General features: G+C 41.7%; 3 protein-coding genes across 4 annotated transcripts in view; 2 read left to right on the forward strand and 1 right to left on the reverse strand.

Annotated features, from left to right (window-relative positions):
- LOC109097045 (TBC1 domain family member 8-like) overlaps window positions 1–4,111 on the forward strand; it is a 4,745-nt gene extending 634 nt beyond the window's left edge. The window contains exon 2 of the mRNA XM_019110736.2: window positions 3,471–4,111. Within this exon, the coding sequence (XP_018966281.1) occupies window positions 3,471–3,792 (322 nt within the window). The 3' untranslated portion in view covers window positions 3,793–4,111. The remainder of the gene's footprint in view (window positions 1–3,470) is intronic.
- Window positions 4,112–4,989: 878 nt separating this feature from the next.
- Window positions 4,990–6,379, reverse strand: LOC109096502 (60S ribosomal protein L31). Its single transcript, XM_042755196.1, has 4 exons — window positions 6,114–6,379; window positions 5,903–6,028; window positions 5,713–5,825; window positions 4,990–5,060 (listed from the first exon to the last, which is right to left on the reverse strand). The coding sequence occupies exons 1-4, from the start codon at window positions 6,239–6,241 to the stop codon at window positions 5,029–5,031; spliced, it is 399 nt and encodes a 132-aa protein (XP_042611130.1). The 5' UTR covers window positions 6,242–6,379; the 3' UTR covers window positions 4,990–5,028.
- A 559-nt stretch (window positions 6,380–6,938) lies between these two features.
- Window positions 6,939–14,538, forward strand: cnot11 (CCR4-NOT transcription complex, subunit 11). Of its 2 annotated transcripts, XM_042755195.1 has the most exons (9): window positions 6,939–7,266; window positions 7,928–7,992; window positions 8,435–8,788; window positions 9,108–9,272; window positions 10,881–11,033; window positions 11,518–11,720; window positions 12,306–12,508; window positions 12,591–12,687; window positions 14,134–14,538. In XM_042755195.1, exons 3-9 carry the CDS (start codon window positions 8,473–8,475, stop codon window positions 14,329–14,331), a joined length of 1,335 nt encoding a protein of 444 aa, XP_042611129.1. In that variant the 5' UTR covers window positions 6,939–7,266; window positions 7,928–7,992; window positions 8,435–8,472; the 3' UTR covers window positions 14,332–14,538. The 2 variants fall into 2 exon arrangements, with proteins under 2 accessions (XP_042611129.1, XP_042611128.1); XM_042755194.1 differs by lacking the exon at window positions 7,928–7,992 and having other exon boundaries at window positions 6,951–7,266.
- Window positions 14,539–14,606: the final 68 nt, after the last annotated feature.

Below are 14,606 nucleotides of genomic sequence, written 5' to 3' on the forward strand. Positions count from 1 at the left end.
TACACCCCCTTGAATCTTAATACCGCGGGTCGTTTCCTGGATGATCCACGGCTGTTTTTATATTTTGTGATAATAGTTAACGATTCCCTTGTTTGTCCTGAGCACATTCTTCAGTTTTCCAGCATCTTCTGCATCTCTGAACTCTTTCCAGCAGTGACTGTGTGATTCTGAGATCCATCTTTTCACACTGAGGACAACTGAGAGACTCAAACACAACTATTACAGAAGGTTCAAACACTCACTCATGCTCCAGACGGAAACTCAACTCAATACACTTCATTATCCCCAATGGGGAACTTTGTCTTGGAGCCTGGAGCATGCACACACACTGATCAAAAGAACACATAAGCACAACACATAACAATAACAAGCATAGCCAGCAAGGGGTTAGCTAGATAAATGATGTGTGTATGAGTCCAGCCGGTGTCCAGACCTCGGTCCGGTAGAGAATCTGTGGAGGGAGATGAACCGTTGAGTTGAGACACCTTCAGGATGTAGAGAGGATCTGTAAGAGTGGATCAGAATCTCCTGAGAAGAGTGCAAACCTGCTGACGTCTGACCTCTGAGCTGCCAGCAACGGTCTCTGCACCAACCGCTAAATCATGCTTTTCTTGGGGATCAAATACTTCTTTATCTCACTGAAATACAAATCAATCTCTAACCTTTATATAATGTGCTTTTTCTGGATTTTTGGTTGGTATTCTGTCTCTAAATGTTAAAATAAACCTACCATTAAAATTACAGGCCCTTCATTTCTGTGTGAGTGGGCAAATATAATCAAAATATAAATATAAAATGATCAATATAACCCCCCCTGTATGTGTTCCTGTGCTCAGCGTGTTTGTGTGTGTGTGTGTGTGTGTGTGTGTGTGTGTGTGTGTGTGTGTGTGTGTTGATTCGGCTGACTGCAGCTCGAGTAGGAAAGTGAAACTTTCTCGTGATGCTGTGAGGTGTGGTATAATAACAATAACTCATGCGGCACACAGCTGTGCTCTATAAACACACATTCATCAACAGTGCTGCAGCACTCAGTAACGTCTCAGTATACTGTGACTGATATCAGTCGACTCGTGTAGGTTTAGATCTCTAGGAAATCTCTGCACAAATATTATTATTTTTTTTCACAAATTCTTTTTTTCATATTTAATTTTTCTGTATTACTTTTTCATGGTTAAATCTAATTTTAGTAATCAAATCATGGCATGTTATTGCAGATTAATCTGCAGTTAATTGAATCATGAAACTTATACACTTTACCAACTCTGTTATGTACCTTAACTTTTATTAAAAGTTTTATTTTTCCCAAATTCCTGTTTTGATTGATTGATGGATTTTTTTTAACGGTTGAATATGTCTAATTAATTAAAATCATGAAATTTATGTAATTTATTAAAAGTTCAGAAATTCTTGTGTCCTGTTATGTTTTTATTCTGTTTTAGTAGTTTAATTACATTTTCAGTCACTTTAATTGATAAATCTTTTAACAATTTAATAATTCACAAAATATATATATATATGTCATATAATATTTAATAATTATATGTATAATAATTGATAATGTATTAATTTTTAAATAATAGTGCCCTAAGATAATTTTTTTCTTTTTATCAGATACTGTTTTGTCTGTTTTTATTATTCTGAATTTCTTGTTCAGTCACGTCACTGTATAACAATATAAAGTGTTAGTGCTGTAATATAATATAATATTACCTTTTGATTTATTCTTACAAATTCTCTGTGTGTGTGTGTGTGTGTGTGTGTACGTGTGTGAGAGTGTGTGTGTGTGTGTGTGTGTGTGTGTTTGTGTGTGTGTGTGTGTAAACAACAGTAAAACAGTAAACACAAATCCATAACGTCTCACTCAATTCCCCAAACATCTTATTTTCAGGTCAGAATGAAGCTCTACACTCAAAACCATTCACTCTTGTGTGAGTGGGTAAAACTTTGCACTTCCCGTGTTCACACACAAGAAAAACACACACACTACAACAGCAGTCTTACAGCACTGGTGAGAGAAGCAAAAGAATACTACAAAACCTCTTCCAGTAATAAGTTGTTGCTTGTGGTTCTTCTCCTCAAGAAATATTTCACATGATGAACACGTGTATACATTTGCACATTTTCTATTCCTGTAATGTACTGTACACGTACAATACACCACATGCCAACAACAAAAACATATTCTGCTCCCAGATCACATCTTTGGTCTGGGACACACATCTTGAAAACTACTGGCCGAGCCATTCTCGGGGGGGAAATCAGTCACACAAAATCAATGTAACGTCTAGTCAGGCTACCTTCAACCTATTGTCTCTGTGTCCTACAATAAGCTCTAGTACTGATTTTACAAAAGTCACTTTTTACAAAATGGAAGCAGACAGAAACTCTATCTGTATGTAAGGGAATCTGATGCATGTGTTGTAACAGAGCACAGCTCTCAAACGTTACAGTAGAGTACACTGAGGTACACCTCCCTGAATGTTCTTATGATCGAGGCGACGGTGAAGCAGCTTAAGTTTGGCTGAAACTCATGCCCAGCCTCGCTCACATAGCATGGACAAGGACACGGTCAACTAGTGGCACAAATTTCATCTGAGACTCCTCATCTCCTTGCCCCTCATCCTCTTCCTCTTCCTCCACTCCTTACTGCTCTTGCTCATCCTCTTCCTCCTCTCTGGTGTCCTCGACCTTTTCAGTCACGTCTCTCTGGACCCATTGTTCCAAAACTGAATGAACTGACTGGGGCTCTTTTATCTATCTACTGAAGGTTCTGACTGGTGTGTGATTAATTTTGACTCTTAGTGTTTCCACGTGGGTATCTGTGTGCTAACTGAGCTCAAGTTATGCTGACTTGAGTGAACAATGCTGAATGCTAGTGCTTTCTAAATGAACACATGGTGTAAACACTGAGAAATGTAGGGATTTGTGTGTAGAGTTTTGCAGTAAGAGTTCACCAAATCTGACTCATGTGTTAAAGCAGGGGAATAGTGTTTGTAGTTCAGGGAAATGGGTGTGCTTTCTGAAAAATGGAGTTATGGTCTTGAAATCTTAGCTCAAAAGCCTGCTCATAGTGTTTAAGCAATCGAGAAAAACTGTAACAGCTGAACACATTAGATGATACTAAAACACTGCACATGACAAGTTATAAACATTCACATTTATTCATTAAGCAGAGGATTTTATCCAAATGATCAAAACCAAAAAAAAGAACTGTTTAAACAAAAAAAAAAAATAACGATTTAAGCAAAAACAAAATTAGGATTTTTCTTCTTTTTTGTTCAGAAACCCAGACATAATGTTAAGTCATTTTACTTGTAAAATAAATGCGTCTTGATTAAAGAATGTTTAATGATTTATACTAGAAATCAAGACAAAAATACTAACCCTTTAATTAGATTTGATAGTCACTAAGCCATGTAGCGGTGTTGATTGATTAGTGGTGTGTGTGTGTGTGTGTGTGTGTCCGTCAGTGGCAGTTCATCCAGTTCTGTAAGACGCTGTACAGCATGTTTCAGGGCGATCCGGGCGAGGCCGAGCTCTTCCAGGCCATCGGGATGGTCACCAGCCTCGCGACAGAGCGGTCAGAGCCGGAGCGAGGAGCAGTGGTCAGTCAGCTTCGAGCAGGTCCTGGCCTCCTTACTGACCGAGCAGGTGCTGGTCAGCTTCCTGGAGCGACCCGAGGAGCCCAGCGCCAGGATCAGCGCCGCCAGGCCCCGGCAGCACCAGGAGCGCTTGACCAGGACCAGAGACCCACGCCTGTACAGTCCCATGATGCCGCCCCCCCTCAGCTGAGTTTATATCAGTATCTCAACACATTACTCTCACTCTGCAGCACACTTTACTGTGCAGATCCAGTCAATACCACACAAGTTCAGTCTGACAGGATCGAACGGTTTACATGTCACTGTGACCGTATCAACACGACTCACATGAAGGAAATATTAATATTATTATAACTGATCCAGCAGCTGAATGATTCTGAATTATGAACACATCAATCTGATTCTAATCAAATGCTGCAGGGTTTCAGACATTTTATAATATTTGTGCTGCAACAAATGTTCTTTTTTTTTCTTGTTATAAATATCTCTATATCCTTAAATCAAGATGCTTTTACAAAAAAACAAAAAAAAACTCACATTAAGAAAAATAAAAATTGCAGACTCTTTCTGCCACTTAAAAACTTTTTTAAAGTCATTATTTTTTATATTCTGAATCAGACTCACATAACTTTATAACGGACAATCCTGATAAGAAAAAGGTCAAAATTTTGAAATTAGCTTTTTTTTTCTTCCATGGTGCAAACAGAAAAATCTCTCACAGAAAATCTGCCAATCACGTAATAAAAATAACATTCTTTTCCTTTTGAATAAATGTGATTTTTCTAATCTAACTGGCAACATTTTTTTTCTCATTTCAAGCAAAAACTCACTTAAATTTGATACATTTTACAGAAAACAAGACTTCATATTAATTTTGTATCTCCAGTTAATCGTGAATTAAGAATGTTTAGATGTTTGCCCTGAAGACAGAAATACTGAAGAACATCGTGTGATTTAAACCATGCCAAGTGAAGCTTGATTTGTGCTAGATACTGACACGTTCTGAACGAGCTGATCCAGTGTCATCACTTTCAGATGAGACTCTTCATTACTATCATTGTGTTTGATCACGTGCCTTAAACACCGCCAGCCACACGACTGATGCTCAGCTGCACCGTGCCACAGATACACTGAAAGCCAAGGGACCAGGTTCAGTCGAGACTGCGGAGGATCAAGCGTCCAGTGATCATCACACACTCTCAACAGAAGGAGCGTGTGGGAACAGATCAGATCAGATCTTAGTTCCTGAATGAATGGCAGCTCTAAACGAGTTATTTACTGCACAGATGTCTGTATGTTATACTGCTGGTTTCATTCTCTACTGTCTGATCTCCATACTCACCAACACAAAACTCATCTGACAAGAAATAAATCCACCACAACAAAATCCTTTTATGTTTTTATTCCAACAAGTATGAAGGGAAACTTAATTTTCATCCACATTAACAGTCTGAAGACCTGCGAACACACAAGAAGCAAAGTCAGAAACAGTACAGAGGTTTAAAAACACAGCTTCTCACACAAACACTGACATGTCCTTCAGCAAGAGCCGAGCACACAGTACATGAACATCAGAAGTGATTAAACAGTGTTAGGACAGGTCCAGTGTGAGGACCGATGCACGGAAGCCCGCTTCCACCGCTGGATAAACACTCTCTCAATTCTGACTATAATAACACTGCAAGACAAAGTCCAACTGAGGGAAAATACTTTCTTGCAATTGTGTTTATCTCTCGCAATTCTGAGGAAAAGACAAATTTTACTTTATTTCTAAGAATTCTTTTTTTTTTTCAGAATTGAGTTATTCTGCATTTCCACATTTATAACATGCAAATAAGTTTATATCTCACATTTAAGAAAAGTCAGAAATTTCTCAGAACGGAGTTAAAATCTTAAGTGTTTTCTTGCAGTTCAGCTTTATTTCACACGTTCTCAGAATCATGAGTTTATAAATCGCACGATTCTCACGTGATTCTGAATTCATAACTCAGTAACGTGTGTACATCTCAATAATTCAGATAAAGAGTCAGAAATGTGATCAGTAACAGCACAGCTGTGAGATTAAGACCCTCGGCGGAGAGGGCTCCGTCTGAACGAGCGCTGAGCTCACCTTTGTAGGTGGTGACGGGGACGTATGTGACCAGGGTGTACAGCTTGTTCGGGGAGTCCTCGTCTTCGTTACGCTTGCGGGACAGACGCACACGCATGCGGTACGGCACGTTCCTGCAGAACAACAGCACGGTCAGTGGATCACAGCAGACACTCAGAGCTGCTGAAGCCCTCGCACCGCACACACTCACCGGACGCCTTTGGCCCACACGGCCTTGTTGAGACGGGTGTCGATGCGGACGTCAGGCGTGCCCATCTCCTTCACTGCAAACTTGCGGATCTCCTTGAGCGCGCGAGGAGCTCTCCTCTTGAAGGAGCTGCGGGAGGAGCAGAGGAGTGTGAGCTACACACACACACACACACACACTACAGAGCAGCGCTGGACACTTCAGAGGGACTCACATGCCGTGGATGCGCTTGTGGATGTTGATGGTGTACTCGCGGGTCACCACCTCGTTGATGGCCGAGCGGCCCTTCTTCTTCTCGCCCTTCTTAGGTGCCATCTGCACACAAACACAACAACATTTCATACTTTATACACTTACAACAATTCTTATTATCCAAGTGTACTAGAATGTGCTACTTTGGGACACCGTGAATATGAACCCCATCTTTCATACACTAGTACACTTTCAAGTGCACTACAAATACACAATCACTCATTAACTGAACACACAGTAACAGTCCCCATCCTAACCAGTTAACTCAGTAATAACAGGTTAAATCAGTTATCATAACCCGTGTGCGCGCTCAGAAGTGCTGACTAGAACACAGTCAAGTGAACTAGGTAGTGCACGAACCGATTATCAGTTAAAACACGCTCGTTCGCACACTGACGCAGCTCTTCACTACACATATCGTGATAAACACAGTTTACTCTGGTAAAACACTGCTTTATTTACACTTCTGCGGGTTCGCGGGCTCCTCGCGCCTGTCAACATTAACGGTCTTTAATCGCTCACATCGGCGTTTAAAACACCACAAACCGCATCAGAGTGATTTATAACGTGCCTTTACAATCAAACGCGACGTTACATTGAAGTATCAGTGATTAATAACGCGGATGATGCTGGATTAATACACGGTAACCGAAAGGAAGGTACTCACTCTGAACGGAGATCGAGGGAAAGGAAGAGCGGGGGATTGTGGGTCACATACAAGGCGGAGGACACGGTCACATCCGGGTCATCCGACTGTTTTGCGTTCTGCTTGTGTGCGGGTTTTATTTTTAACAATGCATGCAGAACTTAATTTTATGCTTGTACGTATTAAATAAATAAAAATTTAGTGAACGCAGCATGTGATTTTAGAAGTTCGATTTGGAGTCCGTATCGATTGAACTACATCTCCCATAATTCCGCTCGCCGCACAGGAAGCGCCCGCTCACAGACGGAGGCGACGGTTACAAGAGAAGAAGAGGAGAATTTATTCAGATTGTTAAAAAGAAAACGAATCAAATGATTTAAGTGTATCCGCGTATAATCGCTCATAAACGCGTTATATCAGTGCGCGAGCGTCTGTTGTCGGTGGGAAGGATTAAATGAACTCCACTCAGGTATCGTTAAATGTGTTTGTTACTGACTGTGTCTCAAAACACTCCGAGTACACTACACAGACCGCGCTTTAGGCGACAAGATGTGAAAAATGGGCTTATAATGGCCATAAATACTGCTAAGATCTGAATAAGTGCTCATATAATAACACATACTGCTCTTCTGTCGTCTGATTGAGAGTTTAGAGTGTTTAATCCAGTGAAAGCTCTTCTAGTGTAATTGTAGAAACACTTCACGTGTGTTTCTGTCAGATCTTGAGTGATTTTGATCAAGTAAAGGTCAGAATAACTGCAGTAATATCTCCAGATGAACTCTTACTGGACTGAAGCAGCTCAGCTTTACTTGATTCTCCATCAATCATGTTTTAGAGTCTCAAATCTGATCATCAGGATCTTTTGAGGAGCGTTTGTTTCCAGAAGCTTTACTTTCACTGTTCCTCAGCGGAGGAATGATCTTCACAAGCCTCCAGAACATCTCACATCTTCTGAGGAGCCTTTATTTCTTCATCTCTCAATCACTGCATTATATGTTTGGATCATTTACATCTCATCTCACTGAGACACATTACTGCAGATATAGAGCACAGACTCATGTTTAGATCAGTTTAAGTCAGTATCTGCTGCACTAATATAAACATATAATTGTTTACATTGCATGCATCAGGATTTCATCTGCAGCACATTCATATCAGTGTCCCTGCAGCACAGAAGCAGTCATCAGTAGCACAGGTATATTTGTAGCAATAGACAACAATACATTGTATGAGTCACAATTATACATTTCTCTTTTATGACAAAAATCATTAGGATATTAAGTAAAGATCATGTTTCCATGAAGATATTTAGTAAATGTCCTACTGTAAATATATCAAAACTTAATTTTTGATTAGTAATATGCATTGCTAAGAATTCATTTGAACAACTTTAAAGATGATTTTCTCAATATTTCGATTTTTTTGCACCCTCAGATTCCAGATTTTCAAATAGTTGTATCTCAGACAAATATTGTCCTCCTAACAAACCATACATCAATGGAGAGAAAAATCATTCATCTACAAATTATGCACACAAATAATTAACGAACTGACCCTCATGACTGGTTTAGTGCTCCGGGGTCTCAGATGATGTTTTAAATACAGCTGATCTGTTGTGTGTGTGTGTGTGTGTGCAGGTCTCCCGTTGACCGGAGGCTCGTCTGACCGTAGCATCATGACTCTGGCTCCTAAAGAGCTGTCCAATCTGCTGGGCATCATGTCAGACGACGCGTGCAGCAACAGCTTCGAGCAGCTGTCCACAGCCTTCCACCACTGCTTCGGTAAGGCCGAGCACTTCCGCGTGGGCTCTGTTCTGGTGATGCTGCTGCAGCAGCCGGACCTGCTGCCCAGTGCTCCTCAGCGGCTGACTGCTCTCTATCTGCTGTGGGAGATGTACCGCACCGAGCCGCTGGCCGCGAACCCCTTCGCCGCGGTGTTTGCGCACCTGCTGAACCCGTCGAGTGCTGGAGAGGAGCAGGAGACACTCTCAGGTACAGCTGCAGAACAGTATTTTCATAATAGATCAATATCAGAACGATTAATTGACCAGTTATCAATTGATTAATCAGTGGACTTTGATTATTCCTCCTTCACAATTAGTTAACATTTACACATTAAGCAGATGCTTTTATCAAAGTGACCAACAGTGCATTCAGTACACAGTGTGTTATCAGTGTGTGTGTTCCCTGGGAACTGAACCCCTCTCGCCCCCAGTTTATAAACAGATTCAGGCCCTGCCTGCTTTCAGGTGCAGTGTGTTTCTCCTGAAGCTCTGCTGTAAGACACACATCTTTTAACGCTTCCCTGCAGGCTTCCTGCCCCCCATCACGCTGCCGGAGAAGTACTTCCTGTCTCAGCTGATGCTCGCCCCGCCGCGAGACCTCTTCAAGAAGACGCCGAGACAGGTGTCCAGCATGGACATGAGCTCCACGCCACAGACCATAGACATCAGCGGACTGCAGCTCGCGCTCGCCGGTACACACACACACACAGATACACACACACTCGCACACGTACACACACACAGACACTCACGTACACACACACACTCACATAAACACACAGCACACACACACACACACACACACACACACACACACACACACACACAGACACTCACGTACACACACACACACTCACATAAACACACAGCACACACACACACACACACACACACACACACACACACACACACACACACAGACACTCACGTACACACACACACTCACATAAACACACAGCACACACACACACACACACACACACACACACACACACACAGACACTCACCGTACACACACACACTCACATAAAACACGCAGCACACACACACACACACACACATACACTCACACATAAACACACACACACACACACACACACACACACACACTCACATAAACACACTCACACACACAGACAGACACACACACTCACTCACATAAACACACACACACACATACACACACAGATACAGACACTCACGTACACACACACACTCACATAAACACACAGCACACACACACTCACACACACACACACACACACACACACACACACACACACACAGACACACTCACGCACACACACACACTCACATAAACACACAGCACACACACACACACACACACACACACACACACACACACACATCAGTACACACACACACACACACACACACACACACACACACACTCACATACACACACACACACACACACACACACACACAGACACACACACACACACACACACACACACACACACACACACACACACACACACACACACACACACACACACAGACACAGACTCTTCATCAGGGCTTCATTTATTTGATCAAAAATACACACTCACACAGACACACACACACACACACACACACACACACACACACACACACACACACAGACACACACAATAGTGTGAACACACACACACACACACACACACCACACAGCACACACACACACACACACACACACACACACACACACACACACACACACGCACATCTGCTGAGGGGGACACAGATCAGTGCTCTACTAGCCTCTAACACTAACTTTTAATAAATACATTTTTGAACTCATTAAAACGCTAAAAATAACTAAGCTTTTGATTACTTATGATGGTTTATTATAGAAGATGATTTTGTGAAAATACACTGCATACTGCCACTGGTCAAAACCTTTCAATAATTACGTTTTCTTTTTCTGAAAGTCTCTTCTGCTCATCAGGGCTGCATTTATTTGATCAAAAATACAGTATAAAATTGAGAAATATTTTTAGGGATAAAAACAGCTGTTTTCTGTGTGAATATCTGTTGAATTGTTATTTATTTCTGTGATCAAAGCTGAAATCATCTTTTCAATTGTCTGCAGAAGATTGAGTAAAGTAGAGTAAAGTAGAGTAAAGTAGAGTAAAGCAAAGCTGCTGTGGTTCTGTGCAGATGTTTGGAGAAGCAGAGGGGGACACACTTCTGCTTCTGGATGTACTGTTATATCCATGTTTATATAAAGAGCTGAGTGATGGTGTAGTGTGCAGAGATGTATAATGATGATCTCATGTCTTTCTCTGGTTCAGAGCGTCAGTCGGAGCTGCCCACTCAGAGCAAGGCCAGTTTCCCCAGCCTGCTCAGCGACCCCGACCCAGACTCCTCCAACTCGGGCTTCGACAGCTCCGTGGCCAATCAGATCACAGAGTCTCTGGTGACCGGCCCGCGGCCGCCTCTGGAGAGTGAGTGTGACGCCGCTCCTGTTACACAGAATACACAGTTCCTGATGATTTACTCACCCCCGGGTCATCCAAGATGTCTAAGTCTGTCTTCAGTCGCCAAGAAATTAAGTTTTTTGAGGAAATAATAATATATAACCTAACCTTTCTTAATAATGCGCTAGTTATCAAGTTCTGTGGTTAAAGTAAACAGTACAGCCCCACAGAAGAGAGGGGCGGGGTCAGCAGAGCTCATTAGCATTTAAAGGGACATGCACCCAAACGGCTGGCTGTTTTTGACAGGATTAAAAGGGTGCTTTCATTAAGACCCTAAAGAATGATTTCATAATTTGTGGAAAAAGGGCATCCGATGACCCCTTCAAGAACCTTAATTTCTTTTCTGCACCAGAAAGAAAGACATGAAGATCTTGGATGACACGGGTGTGATATAGTAATGGTTTAACTGGTGTGTGGCTGCAGCTAAACGTCTCCTTCATCTGTCTCTCAGGCCACTTCCGGCCCGAGTTCATCCGGCCGGCTCCGCCGCTGCTGGTGTGTGAGGACGAGCTGGCGTGGCTCAACCCGTGTGAGCCGGATCACCGGATCCAGTGGGACCGGTCCATGTGTGTGCGCAGCGGCACCGGAGTGGAGATCAAGCGTATCATGGTCAAAGCCTTCAAGAGTCCGTTATCAGCAGCGCAGCAGACGCAGGTCAGACTCCATCACCTGACGCTCACACAGAAGCTTTCCTCAACACATCCAGGTCACGTCTCACCCCAAACACAGGGGTCTGCATCCTGCCATTGTTTTTGTGTCACCTAAGCTGTTAAACTGTAATTTACACATTTTCACACCACTGTAGATATGATTATATTGTGCAGCACAACTGTTTTCAACACTGATAATAATCAGAAATGTTTCTTGAGCAGCAAATCATCATATTAGAATGATTTCTGAAGATCATGTGACACTGAAGACTGGAGTAATGATGCTGAAAATACAGCTGCACATCACAGAAATACATTACACTTTAACAGAGATTCACACAGAAAACAGCTGTTTAACGTTCTAATAATATTTACTGTATTTTTGATCAAATAAATCACCGTTGATGAGCAGAAGAAACTTGTTCTGATCCCAAACTTTTAACCGGTAGTGTATGTAATTTTGTAATAAATGAAAGGCAGTGCAACAATGTATAAATACTTAACATTTAATCAAATATTCTTTGATTTCTCTTGAAGTGAGCGTGTGTTCTTGAACAATGAGCGCTTCTCTCTCTCTCTCTCTCATCAGCTGCTGGGTGAACTGGAGAAGGACCCAAAGCTGGTTTATCACATCGGTCTGACTCCAGCCAAACTACCGGACCTGGTTGAGAACAACCCTCTGGTGGCCATCGAGATGCTGCTGAAGCTGATGTCCTCCAGCCAGATCACCGAGTATTTCTCTGTCCTGGTCAACATGGACATGTCGCTGCACTCCATGGAGGTGGTCAACAGGTGCGGCGTCCTGCTCTCGTCGGGTCTATCTCGTGCCCTGAGCTCTGAGCATGTGTGACTGTGTTTCTTCTTTAATCTGTAGATTAACCACAGCGGTGGATCTTCCTCCTGAGTTCATCCACCTCTACATCTCCAACTGCATCTCCACCTGTGAGCAGATCAAAGACAAGTACATGCAGGTAAACACACACCGCACACGGACCATGATGCACCTGGGTGAGCAACATGTACAGGCCACACAGAGGACAGACTCATGCATTCAGTCAGCATGATCTTCAGGAAGTCATTCGTGATTGACGTGAACCTGAACTTTAAAGAGACTCAGCCCTCTGTTTATTTGTCTAAACTACATTCACACTGGGGTTTGAGGAAGACAAACTAATTAGAATAGAATAACAACTATGACAGTAGTAGCTAGGGATGGGCGATATAGCTATATAATGTTTCATATCGTTCTGTAGTATTGTTAGTTAATTCACATTTTTATAACCTTTTTTAAAACAAATAGCAATAGAAAAAAATATTTAAATTTAACCACTGTATTTTTACATTAATCCAATTTGAGACAAACAACAAATATTTTTTGTTTTAACAATCAAACACAAAATAAAAATGATCTAATTTCTAATGTTTTAAATGCAGATTAAGTAGGTTTTAGATAAACTTTTGTCTTGTCTCCCGAGGCCACAGGAGGGCGCAGTCAGCAAAATAATGCAGCGCATTTAAACTGTGAGCAAGGAATAACTGTCTACAAAAAAACACACATTACATCTAAATAAACTCATAAAAATCTAATATAATTTCGAAAATTGCATAAACAATTATGAGCAAAACAGCATCTTAATCCAAAGAGCCGAAGCACACACAGATTGCATTTAAAAACATACGAGACGCAGTGAAAAGAATAAACCTCCACAAACTTGTGACGTGTTTTCTAAAAGTTTTGAACCTGAACTTTAAAGGAGACTCAACCCTCTGTTTATTTGTGATCTAGTGTCTAAACTACATTCACACTGGGGTTTGAGGAAGACAGACTTATTAGATTATAATAATAACAACTGTGACAGTAGTAGCCATGTATTGTAATACAACTGCACTGTAGAATAAATGAAAATGAATATTTCATAGGAATATTATTTTTGCTTCACACAACAGTAGGGACATTATAACACTTCTTTCCTAATTTCTACACTTGAAAGACTGCATTTAACCCTCTAGCTGTCAGTGATTCATGCTGCACTTTGAGCTTTTATTTTGATGGAAACGGCAGTAGAGCTTTTGAAAAGTAAAAAAAAAAAAAAAAATTATATAAAAAAAAACAAAATATTAATTTTTGTATCATTTTTGATACATCAGGCCTATATAGTATGATATAGTGAGAATATGGAGCTCACACTGAGCAATATAACTTTTATTCATAGTTCTATAAACACCGGATCACCAGCTGCATATCGAGACCGTTTTGCTATCGCAGTGTCATGATGTTGATGATATCGTTACACATCTATAGCTTACATTATCATGTGTGTGCCATGGGTTTTAAAAGCGTTCTTCAGATGCTCTGAAGTATGTGCAGGGAGTGTGTTATTGTGTGATGGACAGCGCTTGTCTCCTGTGTCTCCTGAAACCGTCTGGTGCGTCTGGTGTGCGTCTTCCTCCAGTCCCTCATCAGGAACAAGATCATTAATGTCCAGGATCTGTTCATCGAGGTGCAGGCCTTCTGCATCGAGTTCAGTCGGATCCGTGAAGCCGCCGGACTCTTCCGCCTCCTCAAGACTCTGGATAACGGAGAGATGCCGGCCGAGGGCAAGACGGCCAAATGAGCTCAAGGACTGAAGCTGAGTCTCTCCTCTGTCAAAGCACACGAGTTCAGTCTTTCAGTTCACAGAAGACGCCGGACTCAGCGGCGTACAGACTTCATCTGTTTTCTGTTCTTACATGTACAACATGCTCCACTATTATCACCTGTTTTGATCCCAACGTCATATTTCTTTGTCCATTAAAGTGATGATTGCTTGTACGTTCTCAGACGACGTGCTTCAGTTTGTGTGTCTGTAAACTCCTCCGCTTCAGCTACGTCACGAAATGCATTTGTGAT

The sequence above is a fragment of the Cyprinus carpio genome, unplaced genomic scaffold (assembly GCF_018340385.1).
Source record: "Cyprinus carpio isolate SPL01 unplaced genomic scaffold, ASM1834038v1 S000006646, whole genome shotgun sequence".
NCBI classification, from domain to species: domain Eukaryota; kingdom Metazoa; phylum Chordata; class Actinopteri; order Cypriniformes; family Cyprinidae; genus Cyprinus; species Cyprinus carpio.